The following is an 18,049-nucleotide window of genomic DNA, read 5'->3' as shown; positions in this document are numbered from 1 at the left end:
CCCGAAAATCATAATTTTTGAACAGTTACGACCCGTCGGCCCGGCCCGCTGACAGGCCTATTCCTGGGTTCGGTCGGGACGGGTCGGGTTGGTGCTTAACCCTAAACCCAATCCAATGTCCACATACCTCAACCCTAACCTAACCCAAGCCCAACTCAGGTGGATATATGCTAATATTTTCATTATTACATTATTCTATTATATTTTCAATCCACATATTATTTATTTATTTATTGTAACTATGATTTTATTCATAAAGAATTTCATTTTTTATAAACAAACAATCTAAAATAGAGGACAACTAATCCTTTAAAAGTTGTGTTATGTAGCACATAATCTATTTGAGAGAGAGAAATCCAACGCATCTTATTAACTTGAGTCATAAAAAATGACGTGGACCAATAAAACCCAACGGCACTAGAAGTTTTTGTGCCTTCAACATAGTCGATCTACACTCAATTTTAATTTGTAAGTAACTTATATATTGTTCGGGTATAGATTGGGTTGGGCAACCCAAGACCGACCTAAGTTTCATTGGGTTGGTGTTTGTATAATCCAAGCTCGAGACTGAACACGATACGCCTTGCCCGAGCCCAACCCAATGTCGGGTTGGTCGCAAGTTAGTTGGGTTGAACCCACCCTACTTTCAGCCCTATTCCATGGGAAGGAAACTGAGAGGAGGAATTCTTTGGTACACATGGGCCGCATTCATGCACGTCCACACGCGTTCTTGATTATAATACGTGGGGAGCCCATTGGTTTGATAATCCAAACCATTGGATTGTTGACTTCTACTGCTGTACAGAGTTCCTTGAAAATTGGACCATGCTTGCCTCACCAACGAGGGGCACGCATACAACCACCCCAGCACCATGTAGATAGCATGAATGAGATCCACCCTGTTCAACAGTTGCGCCACCACATTTTCACCGTGAATCCAAAATATCAGTCCAAAGACTTAAGTGGACCACACTAACGGAAACAGTGTAAGATCTATAAATCCAAGTGTTGTAGCACACATGAGTCTTGGAATGTCCTAATTTTTAGGTAAACTACTCGTTCTGACGCAGCTCATCAGGTGAGTGGATTAGATAGCATATAAGCATAACATTTTTAATTATAGACTCTCCGTCTCGACTTTTCTCACCGATGGTTATTTAGACTTGTCTTAGTATGTCCACACCAATTAATGAGATGCCACCATATAATGACACTGTATATGATAGACAAAATTCTACTTGCACCTTGAGGATATCTTTTACCCCATATCTTTTAACAACACGTCATCGGATAAAAGCATAATAACTCAGAGTCATGCACACATATGCAAATAAAACAGTGCAATGAAGGACATGTAACCATCGCATGAGCGACTCGTATGGTCAAAGCAGTGTGCTCAACAAGCTTATAAAGACCTGCCGAGATAGGAAGTCTATCTCAATCTAGATCCACCCAGCTAGGCTATCTCATGCAAATCATACTCAAATGGAAAACCTCTCAAAGATGATCGATGCTTTCAACACAACGATAAAAGTTTGAGAAGCTGATTTCTCCTAAAATGAAAAGGAATCAATGGATGTGAAGAGGAATCTGGCTTCAACTGGATACATATTGATCTTATAACCTTCAAAGATCCCATGCCAATAAAGAAACTCAATATGGTTGTCACCTACCGATCTAGGATGAGGCACCAATCCAGCTATCACACAACATCTCATAACACAACCATGTCTTATCTTAATTTTAGCTTTTGATTCATCTGCTTTTGTTTAGCCCTGTTGTAAAACGTCTGGAGTTTAGGTAGCTTAGATCAGGGATATTCAGTGCAATCGCTACAATATGCTTAAGAGTAGTGTAAATATCTACAAACCATTATCTTTATATCCGGATCAACTGAATTCATACGTGGAAGATCACACCCTAGTCACATCCTACTGACCATCTATCTCGATTGTTTGTCTATACAGAGGATCACATATATTTATCTTTATTTCTCTGCTTATTTTATGATTCTGACTAATTATATTAAAATTCATTATAAATTGACAAAATTGACAATTCTACCTTTATTATTAATTCTTTCCATCCATTACTACATTACTAAGAAACCTAATACAGACAATTATTGTTGAAAGAAAAATCTTTAGCTCAAGGTTGAAAAAATACCAATTAAAAGGACTAACCCCTCACCTTCTAAATTACTTGATTGTTGCAACATTGGTGGTTGGACAATTAAGTCAACCTTTTACATGTCTGATCCTACAACTTGATTTGGGGTCCGAGGTCGCAAGTGTTCAATCAAACTCATATCAATTACAACCATGGCATACCCAACATTATCTTAATTAAACATGTTTGACCAAATACAGGCTATTCGTTGACACATGTAACATTGTATTTGATTGAATAACAACAGAGTTGCCCACTTGAATTTTGGGTCCAGTCCAAAACAATGGTAGCGCACCCAATAGATGGGATGGATCTCATCCACATGAAGCCCTCCATCTACATTAACAAATAGTTACACCCCAACACGTTTTACCTCAACTAATCTATATACTTGAAAGATACCAGTAACTAATATTGAAAATATATAGAGTTAAAGATTCCAACAACTAATATTGAAATACTTTTCCAGTAAAAAGTGGACTAGTGTTGTGTTTATTTTCTTAATAAAAGATTAAGATTGTCCAATCAATGAGATTTTTCGCAAGTGGTCCATCTAAGGTGGGGCATAATGGGGTGATGGCAGGCACCCTGCAAATTCGCAAAGGCTACAAACCATGCTAGAAGAATGGTCACATGAGTTGGATGCATTGTAATGTTTGAGCTATATGGGGCCTACTGTATAAACTAAGAAGGTTAATTTCATCAACCACCATGGGTGGGCCTTGCTTATGTTTTAGCCATTGGCTTACCAGGAAGAGTAAGATTTCCCCAATCACACTCTCTCCCACTAGGCCTTCGTATCCGTTGCGAGATACCATGTCATCCTCTGGTGGGGTGTGGCTTTGGTGGATCCCCAAATCTACCGAGGTGGGTGGGATCCTTGACCGTAGGGCTGACCGTGATGTATATGCCCTATATCCATTTTGAAAAGGGCATGATCCAAATCTCAGGTGTACCATAATACATGAAACAGTGGTAATCAATCATTAGAAACTTCTTGTGGGCCACTGTTATGATGCCCAATGCCACATGTTAGGATTTGCTTAGTTGTCAATAATGATCTCTATGTATGGAGAGAACCCTAAAGATAAAGTCTAACCTATATTAGGAGAGTTATAAATAAGAGTTAAAAAAAAAAAAAAAAAAAAATCAATATTGCTTTATATGGAGTCTCTATTTATACTTGTATTTGTTTGATTGAGAGGCATCAAGGAATGAAATTACTTTTCTTGGTACATAGTTGAGTAGTTATAGACAAAAATTAAGTTCATTTTGGTATTAGAGCCTCTTCGTCCTTGTGGCCATGTATCCTTCTGTCAAAAATGAGCTTTATCACATTCAGAAAGATATTGCCTCTACCCGTGATAGTATCACCAATTTACATGCCTGAGTCAGAGAGCTAACCAAAGTAATTATTTTGAAGATTCAAAAGATCTTGGCTATACAATTACAAGCGGCACCACCTCTACGTTCCTTCCCACTACTACCTCATCCACCGTCTACTAATCACACTCTACATGTACTATCATCCAACATTCTCCTTCCCGCACCCCAATCGACTTTTAAACTTCTTACTAACCCCCAAGAGTTCACCGATTAAGCTTGACTTAGCAATAGGAACACAAGGAGAAATGATTTTGTTTCAACTGCGATGAGCAGGTCTAATCAGAGCACCGTTGCAACGGCCTCAACCGTTGCTACTAGAGGCCGGTGATGGTTTGGAATCCGAGCCTGGCTTGGAGAATTTTGACACAATGCAGCTTTTCGGGCATATTAAAAAACAGCCAGTGACAATACTGGTTGACTCTAGCGCCACCAATAATTTCTTAAATCCAACCATAGCCAATTAATGTTGATTTCTAGTAAGTCGTGCTGATCACATTAAGATTATTGTTGCTAACGACAGTGTCGTGCACGTTGTCACAATATTACATGATCCGTATGAGGTTATAAATTCACCGACGACATTTTCCTTTTACCCATTTCAGTTATGATGTGGTTTTGGGAGCGGAATGGCTTAAGTCACTAGGAATTTCAAAAGATCTAACGATGCAGTTTTACTTGCCAATCTAGTTGACGATGCTTCCTTTTTCTTTTTTCTTTTTTTTTTACATTGTTAATAGATCCGTTAAACAATACCTTCAGTGTTTTGCCTGTCATTGCCCACATCATTGGGTTCAATGGCCTCCTTGGATGGAGTATTGGTACAATACATCATTCCACAGATCCATTAAAATGTCACCCTTCCAAGCAGTATATTGATACTCTTCTTCACACATTGAAACTTATGTGTTAAGCTTCACGAGTGTGCATGCTATAGACTCTACCTTGTGTGATCGCAACTATATCCTACGGGTACTCAACAACAATCTGCAGTTAGCTCAAAATCGTATAAAGATATATACAGATCGTCGATGAATGGAGTGTAATTTTGATATTGGCGATTGATTATTTTTACGTCTCCAACACTATCGTCAAGCTCTGCGAGAGGTTGCTATACAAGGGAGGTGTAATGTTACTATGTCCAATGCCACATGTTAGGATTTGTTTAGTTGTCAATAATAAGCCTAAAGATAGAACCCAAGCTATTTTACGAGATTTATAAATAAATCAATATTGCTTTAAATAGAGTCTAATTTTTTAAGATGGTTAGAGAATAATTCTATTTATACTTATATTTGTTTAATTGAGAAATATAAGAAATGAAATTACTTTTCATAATACATAATTCTTAGTATATAGTTGGATAGTAATAGATAAAAATTAATTTTCTGCCAGGATGTATCAGCCACAAAAAAAATTGATTAATCTATTCCTCCAAGCCTTTGTGAGACTTTTGGATTAATCTCTTCCTCCAAATATTTCTGAGCTTATCAATAGATTTGGATCTACTTCATTTTTTTGGATCATGCCCTAAACTCAGCTGTCAAAATGGATGTACGGTGTGGATGTAAGGTGCATATATCACAGTGGACCCCACAGTTAGGGATCCACCCAAACTGCGCGCCCCTCCGGTGGGAGGAGGTGGGCCACACTGAGTATGGGAAAAATGGATAACTGGAAAATTTTCTACCAAGAATTCACCTAAGGACAGGACCAGCGTGGTTTACGGTCCATGGCACATGTACGGAGAGGCCCACCTAGAAATAACCTGTAGCCAGCACAAGCAGCGAGAGTTGGTTTAGGATATCTACTCTCACGAGTAGCCACTGCAAGGCTGTTCATTTGCATGCGATTGGCTGTGGCTATGATCTAGGGTGCATGGACAAGATGGACGGTCCACAGTTGATGGCAGGAATTAGATACTTTCTGCAGTTCTGAAAAGCCTCATCGCAAAGTCCAACACTACTGTCCGTAGTTCTGGGGCGGTAAATCATACCGAACTAGGTATCAGATGGGTCCCACCACGTGGACAGCCTGGCTTAATGATAAGGCTGGTCATCCAATCAGGGGGGGCCCCACATACGTACCAAAGCATTGGATGGTTTAAAATAGGGCTGAAAATGGGCCGAGTTCTGGGCTGACAAAATCGCAATTTTGAATAAGGCAGGCCCAAGCTGACCCCAATCCTAGCCCAGCAACCCACATTCAACATTCACGTGTGACCCACTTCGAGATTGGCTGGCCTCTTTTTTTATATCTTAGCCAGTTCATCTAACGCAGCGACCAATAATGGCCCAACTGTCTTGCTGGGTTGGCACTGCCCAAATATCGCATCTGTAGGATGATTTCGCGATTTGGAACTCTCATGAAAAAAATTCTATATGGCAAAATTCTACTCGCATTGTATATGGTAGAGAGATGCATGCCATATTATTATTATTATTTTTGGCCATCCCCCAACAAATGAAGTTTGGATCCCTGCAATCAAATAAATGGGAAATAATTTAGCAGACCAACTTCACTGATCTTCCATGAAACCTCCCTTTCACCACACACGAATGGGAGGATGGTGAATCAGGAACATCCATCTTTTTGGCCCCAACCATGGACGGCTGGAGTTCAAATTGGTCTTGGAAAGGAAAAAATTGGTTTAAATTCTACATTCAGAGGAAGAGGGCAGAGTGATGGCTGCCATCAACTGATCAGTGCTGTTTCCAAACTACAAGCCATCCACAGTAGAGGCCACCAGACAGATGGTCCTGATTCAGCGACAGTCACCTTGCCACGTGGTTGAAATCAGTAAAGCAATCATTTCCTAAAAAGAAAAAAAAAAAAATGGAAAAAAGAGAGGCAGAAAAGACTTCTAGGGCACCACCTGGTCGGGCCGTTTGTTGGGTGGGCCATACTAGAATCATGAGTTACTTCCAGTATCTCTCTTTCCAAGTTTGCTCAACCTATTGCAATAAGCTAAGTCAGGACCCCAGCTGTTGGATTTGGGTTTTTCAATGACCCAAACAGTTTATTTGATTGGGCTCCCCTTGGATGGGGAATGCCCTGGAAATTTTTCATTGAATATTTCAACCTTCGGATCATACATAGGTTATTTTGACCAATTATGTCCAAAGCAAAAGAGCCAAATTATCAAAGGGTTGAAATAATCCAATTGAAAGCTTATATTTGGTGATTTTCCACCATAAAAAAGTGAAGACTCCCATATATAAACGGTTTGGATCATTGGAAGATGACCCAAATTCAAAGGCTAAGTCCCTACGTATCATATTGCAACACATCGGGATCAACTCGAGCAAAACTCCCCTTCCTATTTGTCCATTCCATAAACTTAAATCCCACAGGCTTTGCAACGTGAGGCCCCACAGAACGGATGGTTTCAGATCCAATCCACAAGAAGAAAGAAAAGAACCACAGCAGAACCTTGGGATAGATAAAATCATCAATCTGAGCTAATATAAGGAAAATATCAAATTCTCTAAATTTCCGTTGCTTCCCCGACGAGTCAAAGACGCTTCCAGGGATGCCCAAATTACAAAGTTTCCAGTATTATAAAGAGAAGGAAGACACTAAAACGCAGAGATTCCAAGAATCACTGCTGTGCTATCCACAAGACACTTGGTTAAGAACACCAGTGCAGGAGACCCGCCCCCAGAAAAACCACACAAACACAAGGACTCTATACATCCAATCCCGTGGACCGGAGTTTAGAAAAGAATCGTTTTTGGATTCTATGTTTGAAATCTATGGTATCATTCCTACAGGTAAGGTTGTCGGAACCCAATTCCGGCATCCATCAGTCCATGCCCTCCGCGGGCCATCCCAGGCTCCCGGCAGGGCACGAGGATTTTACACAGACACTACGACGGCTGAAAAAGAGCAGTTGGCGCTCTTTCTGCTTCCGGCTCTGAGAGTCAGTCGGAGCCACTCGACATCGACTTTTGTGGTATCTCTGGTGACCATGACTATGGATGACCTGCACCATCAGATTAATCAGAGAAAATCAAGTTAAAAATCAACAAAAGATGCATGCTTGTACACATGCAGTAGAGTGCTCAAATACTTTAAAAAAAGGCGGGGTTTGAATGCACGATAGACAAATCCAATCACTCTTCTTCTTCTTCTTGTTTTTTTTATTTTTCCCTCTCAAAGAAAAGGACAATGAAATAAACATCCTAGTGTGGTCAATGAGCACTTGGACATGCCTCCTAGGCTCTTAGTGGGTTGGCCCCCCATCTTTTGAACCCGCTAAGAAATCAGCTCGGGTTTTGGGTCTCACCTTTTGGACCTGGCTGAAAATCTGGTTTAGACAGGTTTGGGTAGGATCCGTGTGATGGACTGTCAAATTCAATTCAGGCCTGGTCTAGTCGGGTCCAGTTAGTTTTTTTTAGTACAATGATATATATAATATATTGATGATTATAGCAACAAATGAGGTTTCCAAAGACCGTTGCATACCCAAACCCAATTGGATCCATGTCCGGGTATTTAAGGACTAGACCCAGACCTGAAGGGACCCAGTCCCAGCGAGACCCAAACTGGTTAGCCTAGGTACGGGTTGCTATAGGACCCCACCCCAACCTGGCCTGTTGACAGCACAAAGACATCCACATTAAAAAATAAAGGGCTGTTTGGATGGGAGTAAATGGAGGGTAATGGGGGAATTGGGAGTAGATGGAGGTAAATGGCATGTGTTTGGATGGGAGTAAATGCATGGAAATGAAATGAGAGTAAATGGACATGTAATTGAAATCCTCCCTCTAGAGAGAATTTGGAAGTAAATGGGGTGAAATGCCTTTTTCAGTTACCTTGGAAAGTCATACTAGTAAAACAAAGGTGCCGCTAGGCACATATCCATCATACGTGTGGCATGTTGATGATACTCTGAAACAAACCAATTATCATCCATATCACTAAAATCACACCAATAGAATGATCCAAACCGTCCAAAAGTTGGTCATCTAAATGGACGATTAAAAAACATTAGCAAGTTGCTTGTTCGTTGTCCTTATATTTGTAGCCCGCCTGAGGCTCAATTTTCCTCATTTTTGGCAGATGTATATATTTCAATGAGCTTATTTCAATCATTCTGTTAAATATCACATGTGTACATTAATTTGGGATATTAAAGCTGATTTAAGATATCACATATGTTCCTATGAATATATGGAAAAAATCCAATGCATTTCAATTCCTCCCATTTACTCCCAACCAAAAAATATCTGAATTTCAAATGCATTTCATTTACTCCCATCCAAACACAACCGAGTAAGCCATTTACTCTCAATTCATTTACCTCCAATTCCATTTCCCATTTAACTGTTTACAAGCTAACAAACGAGCCAATAGTGTAAAATCAAATCAGTGCTAGTTGGTTGAAAATTGAACTATAAAAGTAATGCGTCATGCTAGAGCTGTTATGAGGACATAAATAGGAACTGAAAGTTCTGATCACCTTAATGTAAAAGATTTAGCTCTCCATGTTATCATTGCAATAGATCTACACTGTGTTCGGATGCTCAAATGAATCAGATCACAATAATTGAATTCAACAAAGTGATGACCATCTGAGTGGGGCTAACCCAACTCCTTTCCATCACAAGGATCTAGCCCCTGAGTAGACATTTGGGGGTCATCTCAGATCCGTCTTGAAAGTGCATGAACAGGAAACTAGGGATCCACAATCTGTGTAATGAATTAAAATTGTGCCACCACCACTTTGGTCATTTATTTTCTATTTGAATTTTGTGAATTTGAGTTAATTGAGCATCCAAATGCGCCCTTAATCAGGTTACTGAGATACAGGGGCAGCTTGGTTACGCTAAATCCAAATCCAACTAGCCCAACCTGAACTTTAGGTTGGGTTGGTTTGAGCTTGGGCTGGAAATCCTCAACCCGACAACCTCTGGCTGGGTTGGGCCTGGGTTGAGGCCTCGGGCAACCCAACCCAAACATGACCCTATATCTCTACTGCATATGACAGAAGTGTTCAGGGTCAAAAGTTTCCACCAATTTACTTTTACATAGGTTAAAACTTTGCCTTGGTTAAAGAGTTTTTAGCCAACATAAAGGACAGTTTTTACCCAACCTGACCCGACAACACAACCCGAATTGTGTTAGGATTGAGTATTCAAGACCTCAGATTGGGCTTGGGTTGGGTTGGTCCTTGGGCTGACTTCTCTCTTGAGGTCGGGTTAGGCTTGGCTTGACCCTCTTCCTGCCCAAGTTGTAACCCTATGTAATAGGTTATTACCAATGACAATTTCCCATTCATACAATGTGCACCGAGCGTACCTCTAGAATGCAAAGATGATAACTTGCAAGGCTAGATTTGAAGCCCGCCACTCAAGTAGCAAACTGCTGCTCTTAGTCCTGCTGCAATCTAAGGATACCTATTCAAGGTGTGAAACATATGTGCAATCATATTATCCATCAGAAACCAAAGCATAAAAGACCCAAGTTCAGGTTGGGAAAATAAATGGGAAGTCCACAATCTACCTCAAGATGTTAATCATCTCAACGTTCCTCTCAACCTGCCGTTTGGTCTGAGCCACTACCCTGCGTGAACTGCGGAGAATGAGCAGGAACTATGAACTGTGGCTGTGCCGGAACTGGCGCTACTACACCTGAAAATTTCAAGAGAAAGAGAACTACCTGAATTCCAACCATAAAACAAGATTGCCAGGAGATCTGTGACATGAATGTCAAACACACACACGTAGGCGCTCGCACACACACACAAATGCTTAGTAGGATGAAACATTAACCTATCAACCTTCTTTTCAGTTGTTATTACATGCACTGCCAAGCAATCATGAAAACAATTGGCCCAAATAGCTGGGGCAAAACCACGATCAATGATGCTAGTAACTGGAAACTTCAGATACTGCAGTGTACTCGCGTTGGAAATCGCAAATGGTATATGCATGGGATGCACATCAGATCTGGCCCAGCCATAAACAAATATTTTTATATTTAAAATATATCTAGGAGCATATTCAGAAAATTTTCCAAAAGAGATGTTATAAGAGTCATCATCATCATCTCTATTCCAACTAATTGGGAAAGAAATGTTGTAATAGTAAAAATACTATATATAGTCATGCCCGTGTACCCTGAGATTTTGGGTTGAGAGAGTCTGATAACTAGGCCAGTAGTGTGCTTAAGTAACATCTAGGCTAGCAATGGGCCACGTAGCCTGTCCCAGCCAAGCGGCAGACCCTTAGGGTCAGGACGTGGGGCCCAAAATTTGGCCCAAGCTTGAAATCCAGGCAGAGTGTTGGGCCAGACTCAGGCCACCATTATACCAAAAGCATGGATGACTTAAAGACACTAGTGAGCGGTTCCCATTCATCGTAAACGTGTAATTTAAAGACACATTGGATCCGAGTCATGTTTCAATAATCTAAACCATTTTATATGATGACCCATTGTAGATGGAGGATACCCAAAACAATAAAAGATTGGACTAATTTCAAATCTTTTCCTTACAGAGCTGGCCCCATAGGCTAGTGCCAGGGCCCTTTCTGCCTGATCTGGGTCAGGCCCATGCTACACCCCAGCCCAACACATTGCCATCCAGATGCTTGTATATAGGTCACTGAAAAGAAATTCTATGCAGTTCCTGACCTGTTGGACTATGGGACCAAGTCCAAAGGGTCAGGCTCGGCATTATTTCTTAGGCCAGTGAGCAGGGCGCAGGCCTGGATAAATAAACAGGCAGGGTACGGGCTTTAGCTTTAAAACCATTTTCTATTTGAGGCTCAGCCCCAGACTGAATCCGCACCCGCTAATATCTGCCATGGCCTGGGATTGGGCAAAATTGCCAGGCTCATGGACCACGGACAGAGCCAGGCATAAATTTCAGGCCTGAAGTTCTATTCATGATTGGCTCAGGGCCTAAATTTCAGGCCAAGAGCCCGGACTACTGACCGTCCAACATGGAAAATGTCAGCCAATCAGAACTGCTGCTCTGATGGGCCAACATGCAGGTAGGCCATATCCAAAACATCAGGGAGATTGGACTGTGGCAACCATACAATCCTGCAAGAGGAAAGGTTTGAGCAGACCACATTCGATGAGCAAAACTCACAACAATCAGATTGTCTCTTGAGTTGTCCAATCATTGTGATGTTTATCCTATAACCCATCCAAATGGCAGCCCAACAGATCAACTGTTGAGATCACCAGAAACATTAGGCACATGTACTGTGAGAAGGAAACTGCATAGGACTTGCATTCAGTAACCTGTACATTAGCATTCATTTTACACAATACCATTCTTTTAATTGATTGTACGGCGGGTTCGCAACACCTTGTGTCCATGGCTACATAACATGAGACTAACACATGTTAGTTGCTGAACTTTAAAGGAGGTGAGCAGTGTTTGAAATATTGGCATCGCTACAAGTTTCAATGCTCGAGGATATGGAAACAATACCGTTATCGCCAATAGCCGGAATTGCAGCGAAACATGCGGAAAACAATGGAAATTTTAATGAAACTTCAGAGGATGCTAAAATACACATCTGCATATTTAGGAATTTTTAAAAAAATAAAAAATATACATAATGTGTTGTCATAAGAAATCAATCCATCCAACCTTCTATTCAATTGTCCATTAATATTTCAGAATATCAACAACACACGATATTTCACCAAGAAATCATCGACAACTAGAAAGGAAACAAAAGATTGTGGTCTTGATATCACCCATGTTGCGATAACATTAATATCACACTACTATCGATATTATCATTGACAAATTGAATACTGCAGACACCCATGCATCCATAAAATAAAATTTGAAATGGAAGTTTTTTTAATAACCATATTTTTGGCGATATCGATACATTGGTGATATTATCGAAATATCGCCAATACGCTTACGATATAAGCGACACCTAGAATTTACACAGTAAAAAATATTAGTAATACAATGGCGATATCGATACATTGGCAATACAAGCAACACCTAGATTTTACATAGTTGAAAACATTGGCGATATCAATATATCAGTGATACCTAGCAATACATCGCCAATACTTGGAATTTTTTATACTACCAATGTTATCGGTATCGCTAACAGTGTTATTAGTATCACCGAGTAGGAGATACGGAAAATATCGGGGATATTTCATTAATATTGGGGATACTATGAACAATGGAGGTGAGCAGCGATCCTTAGTAAAGGGGGAAAAGTTTCTAAGAAGAAATATTGCCTGCGGGATAGGGGGCTTGAACAGCAGTTAGGGGTGCAGCAGTTGCTCCATTAACATTCGGCCCACTAAATTGCACAATGTGATGACCTGGCATTGCATAACTTGGAAGTGCTGTATAGCTGTGCCCACTAGGAAGAGGCTGACCCAATTGCCCAAATGGGTAAACGGCTGTGTTAACTGTGCCTGGGATGCCATATATCTGAAGGTATTGCTGCCCCATATAAGGACTGTAAACATTCTGCAAAACAGAGACATAATGATGGAGCTGAGCACACGTTGGGTTTTTTATAGCAAAATCCAGTACTGTTATTATAAAACAATGTGTAAAATCATGCTGCTATGATAGCTTATTCTCAATTAAATAAAATGAAGGGACGGTGATGCTTTTGCAACGCTCAACCTGTGGATACACATACTCGGGTCCATATGCCGCATACCTGAAACAAAAACCATTGCACACATTGAGAATTTTGGTCTATATTTTTCTGTTTTCTTTATTGTTTGGGTGTTGAGAATTTCAGGTAAAACGTTTTTTCTACATTGGTTTTTAGGGCATCCACAAGCAGAATTTATGTAGTGAAACCATGTTCAAAAATGCATATCAATGCCACCACTTGTGCAGTTCAACTCGGATAGACAATGTTAAAGTGCAGTTTGCAAAATCAAATCGTTAAAAAATAATAATAATAAATAAATAAGGCCGAGTAAACGATCGACCGATGCTGATTGTTTATAGATAGGTGAGTCTTTTACTGAGCCGGAAAGTTGAACTTGGTATATCAAAAGCTAGTTCAATCTATTAATCTAACCATGTATATGGTTGGCTAAGATTGATTGAAAGAAGAAAAAAATTCTGAGCAGTAACTTCTTTAACAATGGAAATGATGACCTACCCATATGGAGAATATGCAAATCCTTGTTGGTAGCTGTAAGAAACTGGCTGATGATAGGCTGGATTTCCAATGTAGGCCCCCCGAGGACCTTGCACAGCTCCAAAGTGTGGGCTTGCCGACCTCAGTCGCCCTGCTAAGAAAGAGCAGCAATAAAAGCGCGTTGGTATCATAAACATCTAATGCAAATAGTATGAAACTGACGAGTGCACAGCACAACTATAATCAAGAAGCTTATGAGAAAAGTTTTATATATTTGAGCTGTATGCTTAACAGCTCGCAATTTTCAATTTGATTCTGAAATACAACAGAATTGCAACATGGCATAGCTGCAGTCCGCATATCTTCACATTTTTAAGTAATTAACAAAACTAATGCAGAAAATAATAAAACTGTCTTGATCACTTCATTTTGAAAATATTGTACATCTGCCATTTGCTGCCAGTACAGAAAGCATTATCTGTGCAACACGGAAATCACAGTGTCTTCAGGCGTGTGAACACACATCGACTCTGGTTCTTCTCTTGCAACGTCTCATAACACACATCGACTTTGGTTCTTCTCTTGCAACGTCTCTTGCAACGTCTAATGCAGAAAAGAGAAGAGATGAGAGGAGAAAAAGTACAACTAGTATAAAACAAAAAGATAACGGCAAAAATAGAGAAGAGGAGAGAAGGGAGAGAGGAGGAGACGAGGCAGGAGGACAGAGGAGAAAAGAGGAGATGAGAGGAGAGAAAAAGAGAGATGTCAGCTGTTGCTTAGAGCCTCCTCACATCCCACCTCTTAGGTTTTATTAGGGTTAAATAGAACTTGTTGATAAATTTACAGAAATGCCCCTCTTGCTGAATCCATACTTAAAACATAACCTATAGACCTAAAAACAATACAAAACCCCACATATTAAAGCCCAATTAACATTCTAAGTATCACAACCGATCTTTTAACAAATTTAACATTCCCCCTCAAGCTAGAGCATAGATATCTTACATGTTCAGCTTGGCGTTAAACTTTTCGAATTGAGATTTCCTGAGTGCCTTAGTGAATAAATCCGCAACCAAATAATGGAATGAAATATAAGAGGTGTGAATCTCTCTATGAGATATCTTTTCTCGAATGAAATGACGATCAACCTCTCTATGATTCGTTCTTTCATGGAATACTAAATTATTGGCAATATGTACAACGGCATGATTGTTTCACAATGTAAAGACATTGGAACTTGAACCTTGAAGCCTAATTCTTCAAGAAGAGATTTCAACTAGATAAGTTCACAAGTTGCGTGCACTATTGACCTATCAGCACTTGACCTGGTGACCAATCTTCTTACTTTTTCATGTAACCACATTACCATCCACGAAGAGTGCAATAACCTGTAATCAACCTCCTATCATATCTCGACCTAGTTACCTAAAGATGACCACAAGTAAGACTTTGCAATGCAGGGGCATTTTCACACCGTGCTCAAGTGGGGTGGCCTGTGGGATGCAGGGGCATATTAGGGGTAGGCGGTTCGTGTGAGGCGGGCCCCACCTGTGTGAGGCGAAACCCATGTGATGTGCGACCCACGAGGGAGGTTTGGCCAAGGACCTAACCCATGGGATGTCGGGCCTGAGCTATGAGAAAAAGGGATTGATTAGCCACACTCTATCCGTTCGAGCTTTTAGAGCAAGTGGCTAGTTGTCCTGCATCACTTTGCGTGAATTGACTAACCACTTTGATTGAAAATGCAACCTTGAGTTTGGTGATCATAGCATGCTAAAACGATTATATATTGGCCATTATGTAATGATAACAATAGTAACCATTATGCACTATGAGACCAAAACGGTTGTAACAACCATTACAAAAAATGACATATAACAACCCCGTAGTGATCCTGTACAGGTCCCAAAACAATTTAAAAAAAAAAAAACAAAAAACAAAAAACAAAAAACAAAAAACAAAACCAAAACAAAAAACAAAAAAGAAGAAAAAAATTTTAAAAAAAGATGCCATAATGACCCGTATTGTAATGATAACGGTGGTGGCCATTACAACTACCATTACCATTATAGAACACCTTGCTAGTGATAATTGAGTAGATGAGTTTGCCAATGAGTCCTATACATACCAAGGTCTACTAATAATTCTCCAATTTTAGGTTTGAGGTGAGGGTTCATTGGTGTATCTACCGGTTTGGCACCTAACGTGCCTCTCTCTTCCAAATAATGACAAACATATTTTCTTTGACATAGACTTATTCCAACTTTAGATTTTACCACTTCAATGCCCATAAAATATCCAAAAAAGACCAAGGTCTTTGATTTGAAACTAAGTTTGAAGATATGTTTTCAGCTTCTCAATACCCTTCAAGTCATCACCTATCACTATAATATCATCCATATACACAACAAGTACTATATAACCAGAGGTAGAGTGCTCAAAGAAAATCGAGTGATCTAGTTTACTCCTCTTCAGTCCAATACGACACCACCACATTGCTAAACTTCTCAAACCAGGCTTGTGGAGATCACTTCAATCCATATATAGACTTGTTTAATCTGCATGCATTAGAAGAATCCTTTAGGCAACTAGTTGTGTAAGACTCCATGAAAGAATGCGTTCTTCGCATCTAGTTGAAAGAAGGGCCAATCATAATTTGTTGTTATTGATATAATAACTCGAACTGAATTGAGCATAGCCATAAGGAGGAAAAAAAAAAAAAAGTGTCGAAATTCAATAAACTTATGTATACCCCTTGGCAACCAAACTGGCTTTGTAGTGATTAATTGATCCATCAAGCAAACACTTTACTGTGAAAACCCATCTACGCTTGATTAGTATCTTTCCTAATGGAAGATTAATTACTCTCCAAGTATAGTTGGAATACATGGCTTCCATCTCTTCATCCTTAGCCCTTTTTTCCAATTTACATCAAACAATGTCTCATATACTAACTTATGAGTGGAGACAACCAGTGTTTGAGTTGTCGGTACCGCTACAAGTTTCGCTGGACAGAGATAAAGATATAATATCGTTATCGCCGATAACTAGAAATGCATGAAAAAAGGGGGAAACATGGAGAAAATGGTAGAATTTTTCAGTGAAACTTCAGGACATGCATGAATACACATATTTACATATTCAGGAATGAAAAAATTGCAAAAAGAATGCATTACATAATAAGTTTTCATTTAATGGGACCCAAAAAGCATGCGATGCCATAAAAATTCACTTTAATAGCAACCAAAATGAGTTTATATATTACAAATGCAGCTGGCATATAGTAATTAAGACATGTAAAAGTGAATGAACTCAAAGATGCCAAATCAAGGATGGATTGGATTATCCAATCAGTGTGGTTTTTGCATGATAAAGATGTACGTCACAAATCCACTCCTACCATCTGTTTTGAAAGGCCACAATAGGACAATGTTCTAAAAGTTAGGCAGATCCAAAAACTGGTGGTGGGCCATACCACTGTTTTTAATGGTGGGCATTTAATCACCACTGTTTCCCTTAGTGTGGTCCACCTGAGATGCAGACCTGTCTCATTTTGGACTTATGCCTTAAAATTATCTATCAAAATAAATGGACGACATTGATAAAATATTTATCATTATGATGGCCCTATAGAAAATCGACCCATCAATCCATGGATACAAACAAGTGGAACACACAATGGGAAATAGTGTGAATGGAACATCTACCGTTGAAAATTTCTTGGGGGCCACAAAGTTTTGGATCAAGCTTGTATTTGTGTTTTCCCTTCATCCATGTCTGTGTGATCCTATGAACAGGTTGGATGAGAAATAAACATCATTCTGGGCCTAAGAAATGTTTCAACGGTGGAAGTTATCATTCCAACTGTTTCCAATGATATGGTCCACTTGATCTTTGGGTATGCTTAAATTTTGGTCTCAACCCCTAAAATAAGATGGAAAAATGAATGGACAGCGTGGATAGACCAAATACATTCACGATGGGCCTAACAGAGTTTACTCAGTACCAAAGAAGCGTACTATACGCGGTCCGATTTCCCCGTAAAAACAGGACGCGGGTTTCCTGCAAAACCCTTTCGCAAGAAGTTCCTGCGCAAGGATTCTGGGTGGGGCCCACTGAGATGTCTGTTAGAAATCAAACCCGTCCATCCGTTTTTCGACCCCATTTTAACACAAGCTACCAAAAATTAAGAGGATCCAAAACTCAAGTGGGCCATAGGAGAAGAAACAGTGGGGAAAGGAATGTCTACCATTGAAACCTTCCTAGGCTCCACCTTGCTGTTTATATGCCATTAAAACCGTTTATAAGATCATTTTCACTCAGATAAAGTGAAAACACTAAAAAAATTAGACCATTACCAAACTTTTATAACCATATAAATGTTTCAACAGTGG

At 39.8% G+C, this 18,049-nt stretch overlaps 1 protein-coding gene across 3 annotated transcripts in view; it reads right to left on the bottom strand.

Moving 5' to 3' along the window:
* Nucleotides 1-6,964: 6,964 nt before the first annotated feature.
* LOC131222357 (uncharacterized) overlaps nucleotides 6,965-18,049 on the bottom strand; it is a 31,823-nt gene continuing 20,738 nt past the window's right edge. The window contains exons 3-8 of one of the 3 annotated variants that reach the window (XM_058217398.1): nucleotides 13,677-13,809; nucleotides 13,184-13,220; nucleotides 12,784-13,021; nucleotides 10,060-10,187; nucleotides 9,856-9,953; nucleotides 6,965-7,537 (exon numbers count right to left, since the gene is read on the bottom strand). In XM_058217398.1, coding sequence (XP_058073381.1) covers nucleotides 10,090-10,187; nucleotides 12,784-13,021; nucleotides 13,184-13,220; nucleotides 13,677-13,809 — 506 coding nt within the window. In that variant the 3' untranslated portion in view covers nucleotides 6,965-7,537; nucleotides 9,856-9,953; nucleotides 10,060-10,089. Of the gene's footprint in view, nucleotides 7,538-8,623; nucleotides 8,892-9,855; nucleotides 9,954-10,059; nucleotides 10,188-12,783; nucleotides 13,022-13,183; nucleotides 13,221-13,676; nucleotides 13,810-18,049 lie in introns of those variants that run through there. The other 2 variants (XM_058217400.1, XM_058217399.1) reach the window with 2 other exon arrangements.

Source organism: Magnolia sinica, chromosome 13, assembly GCF_029962835.1.
Source record: "Magnolia sinica isolate HGM2019 chromosome 13, MsV1, whole genome shotgun sequence".
In the NCBI taxonomy this organism is placed as follows: Eukaryota; Viridiplantae; Streptophyta; class Magnoliopsida; order Magnoliales; family Magnoliaceae; genus Magnolia; species Magnolia sinica.
The sequence above is the reverse complement of the archived record's forward strand: the minus strand, read 5'-3'. Positions and strand labels throughout refer to the sequence as shown.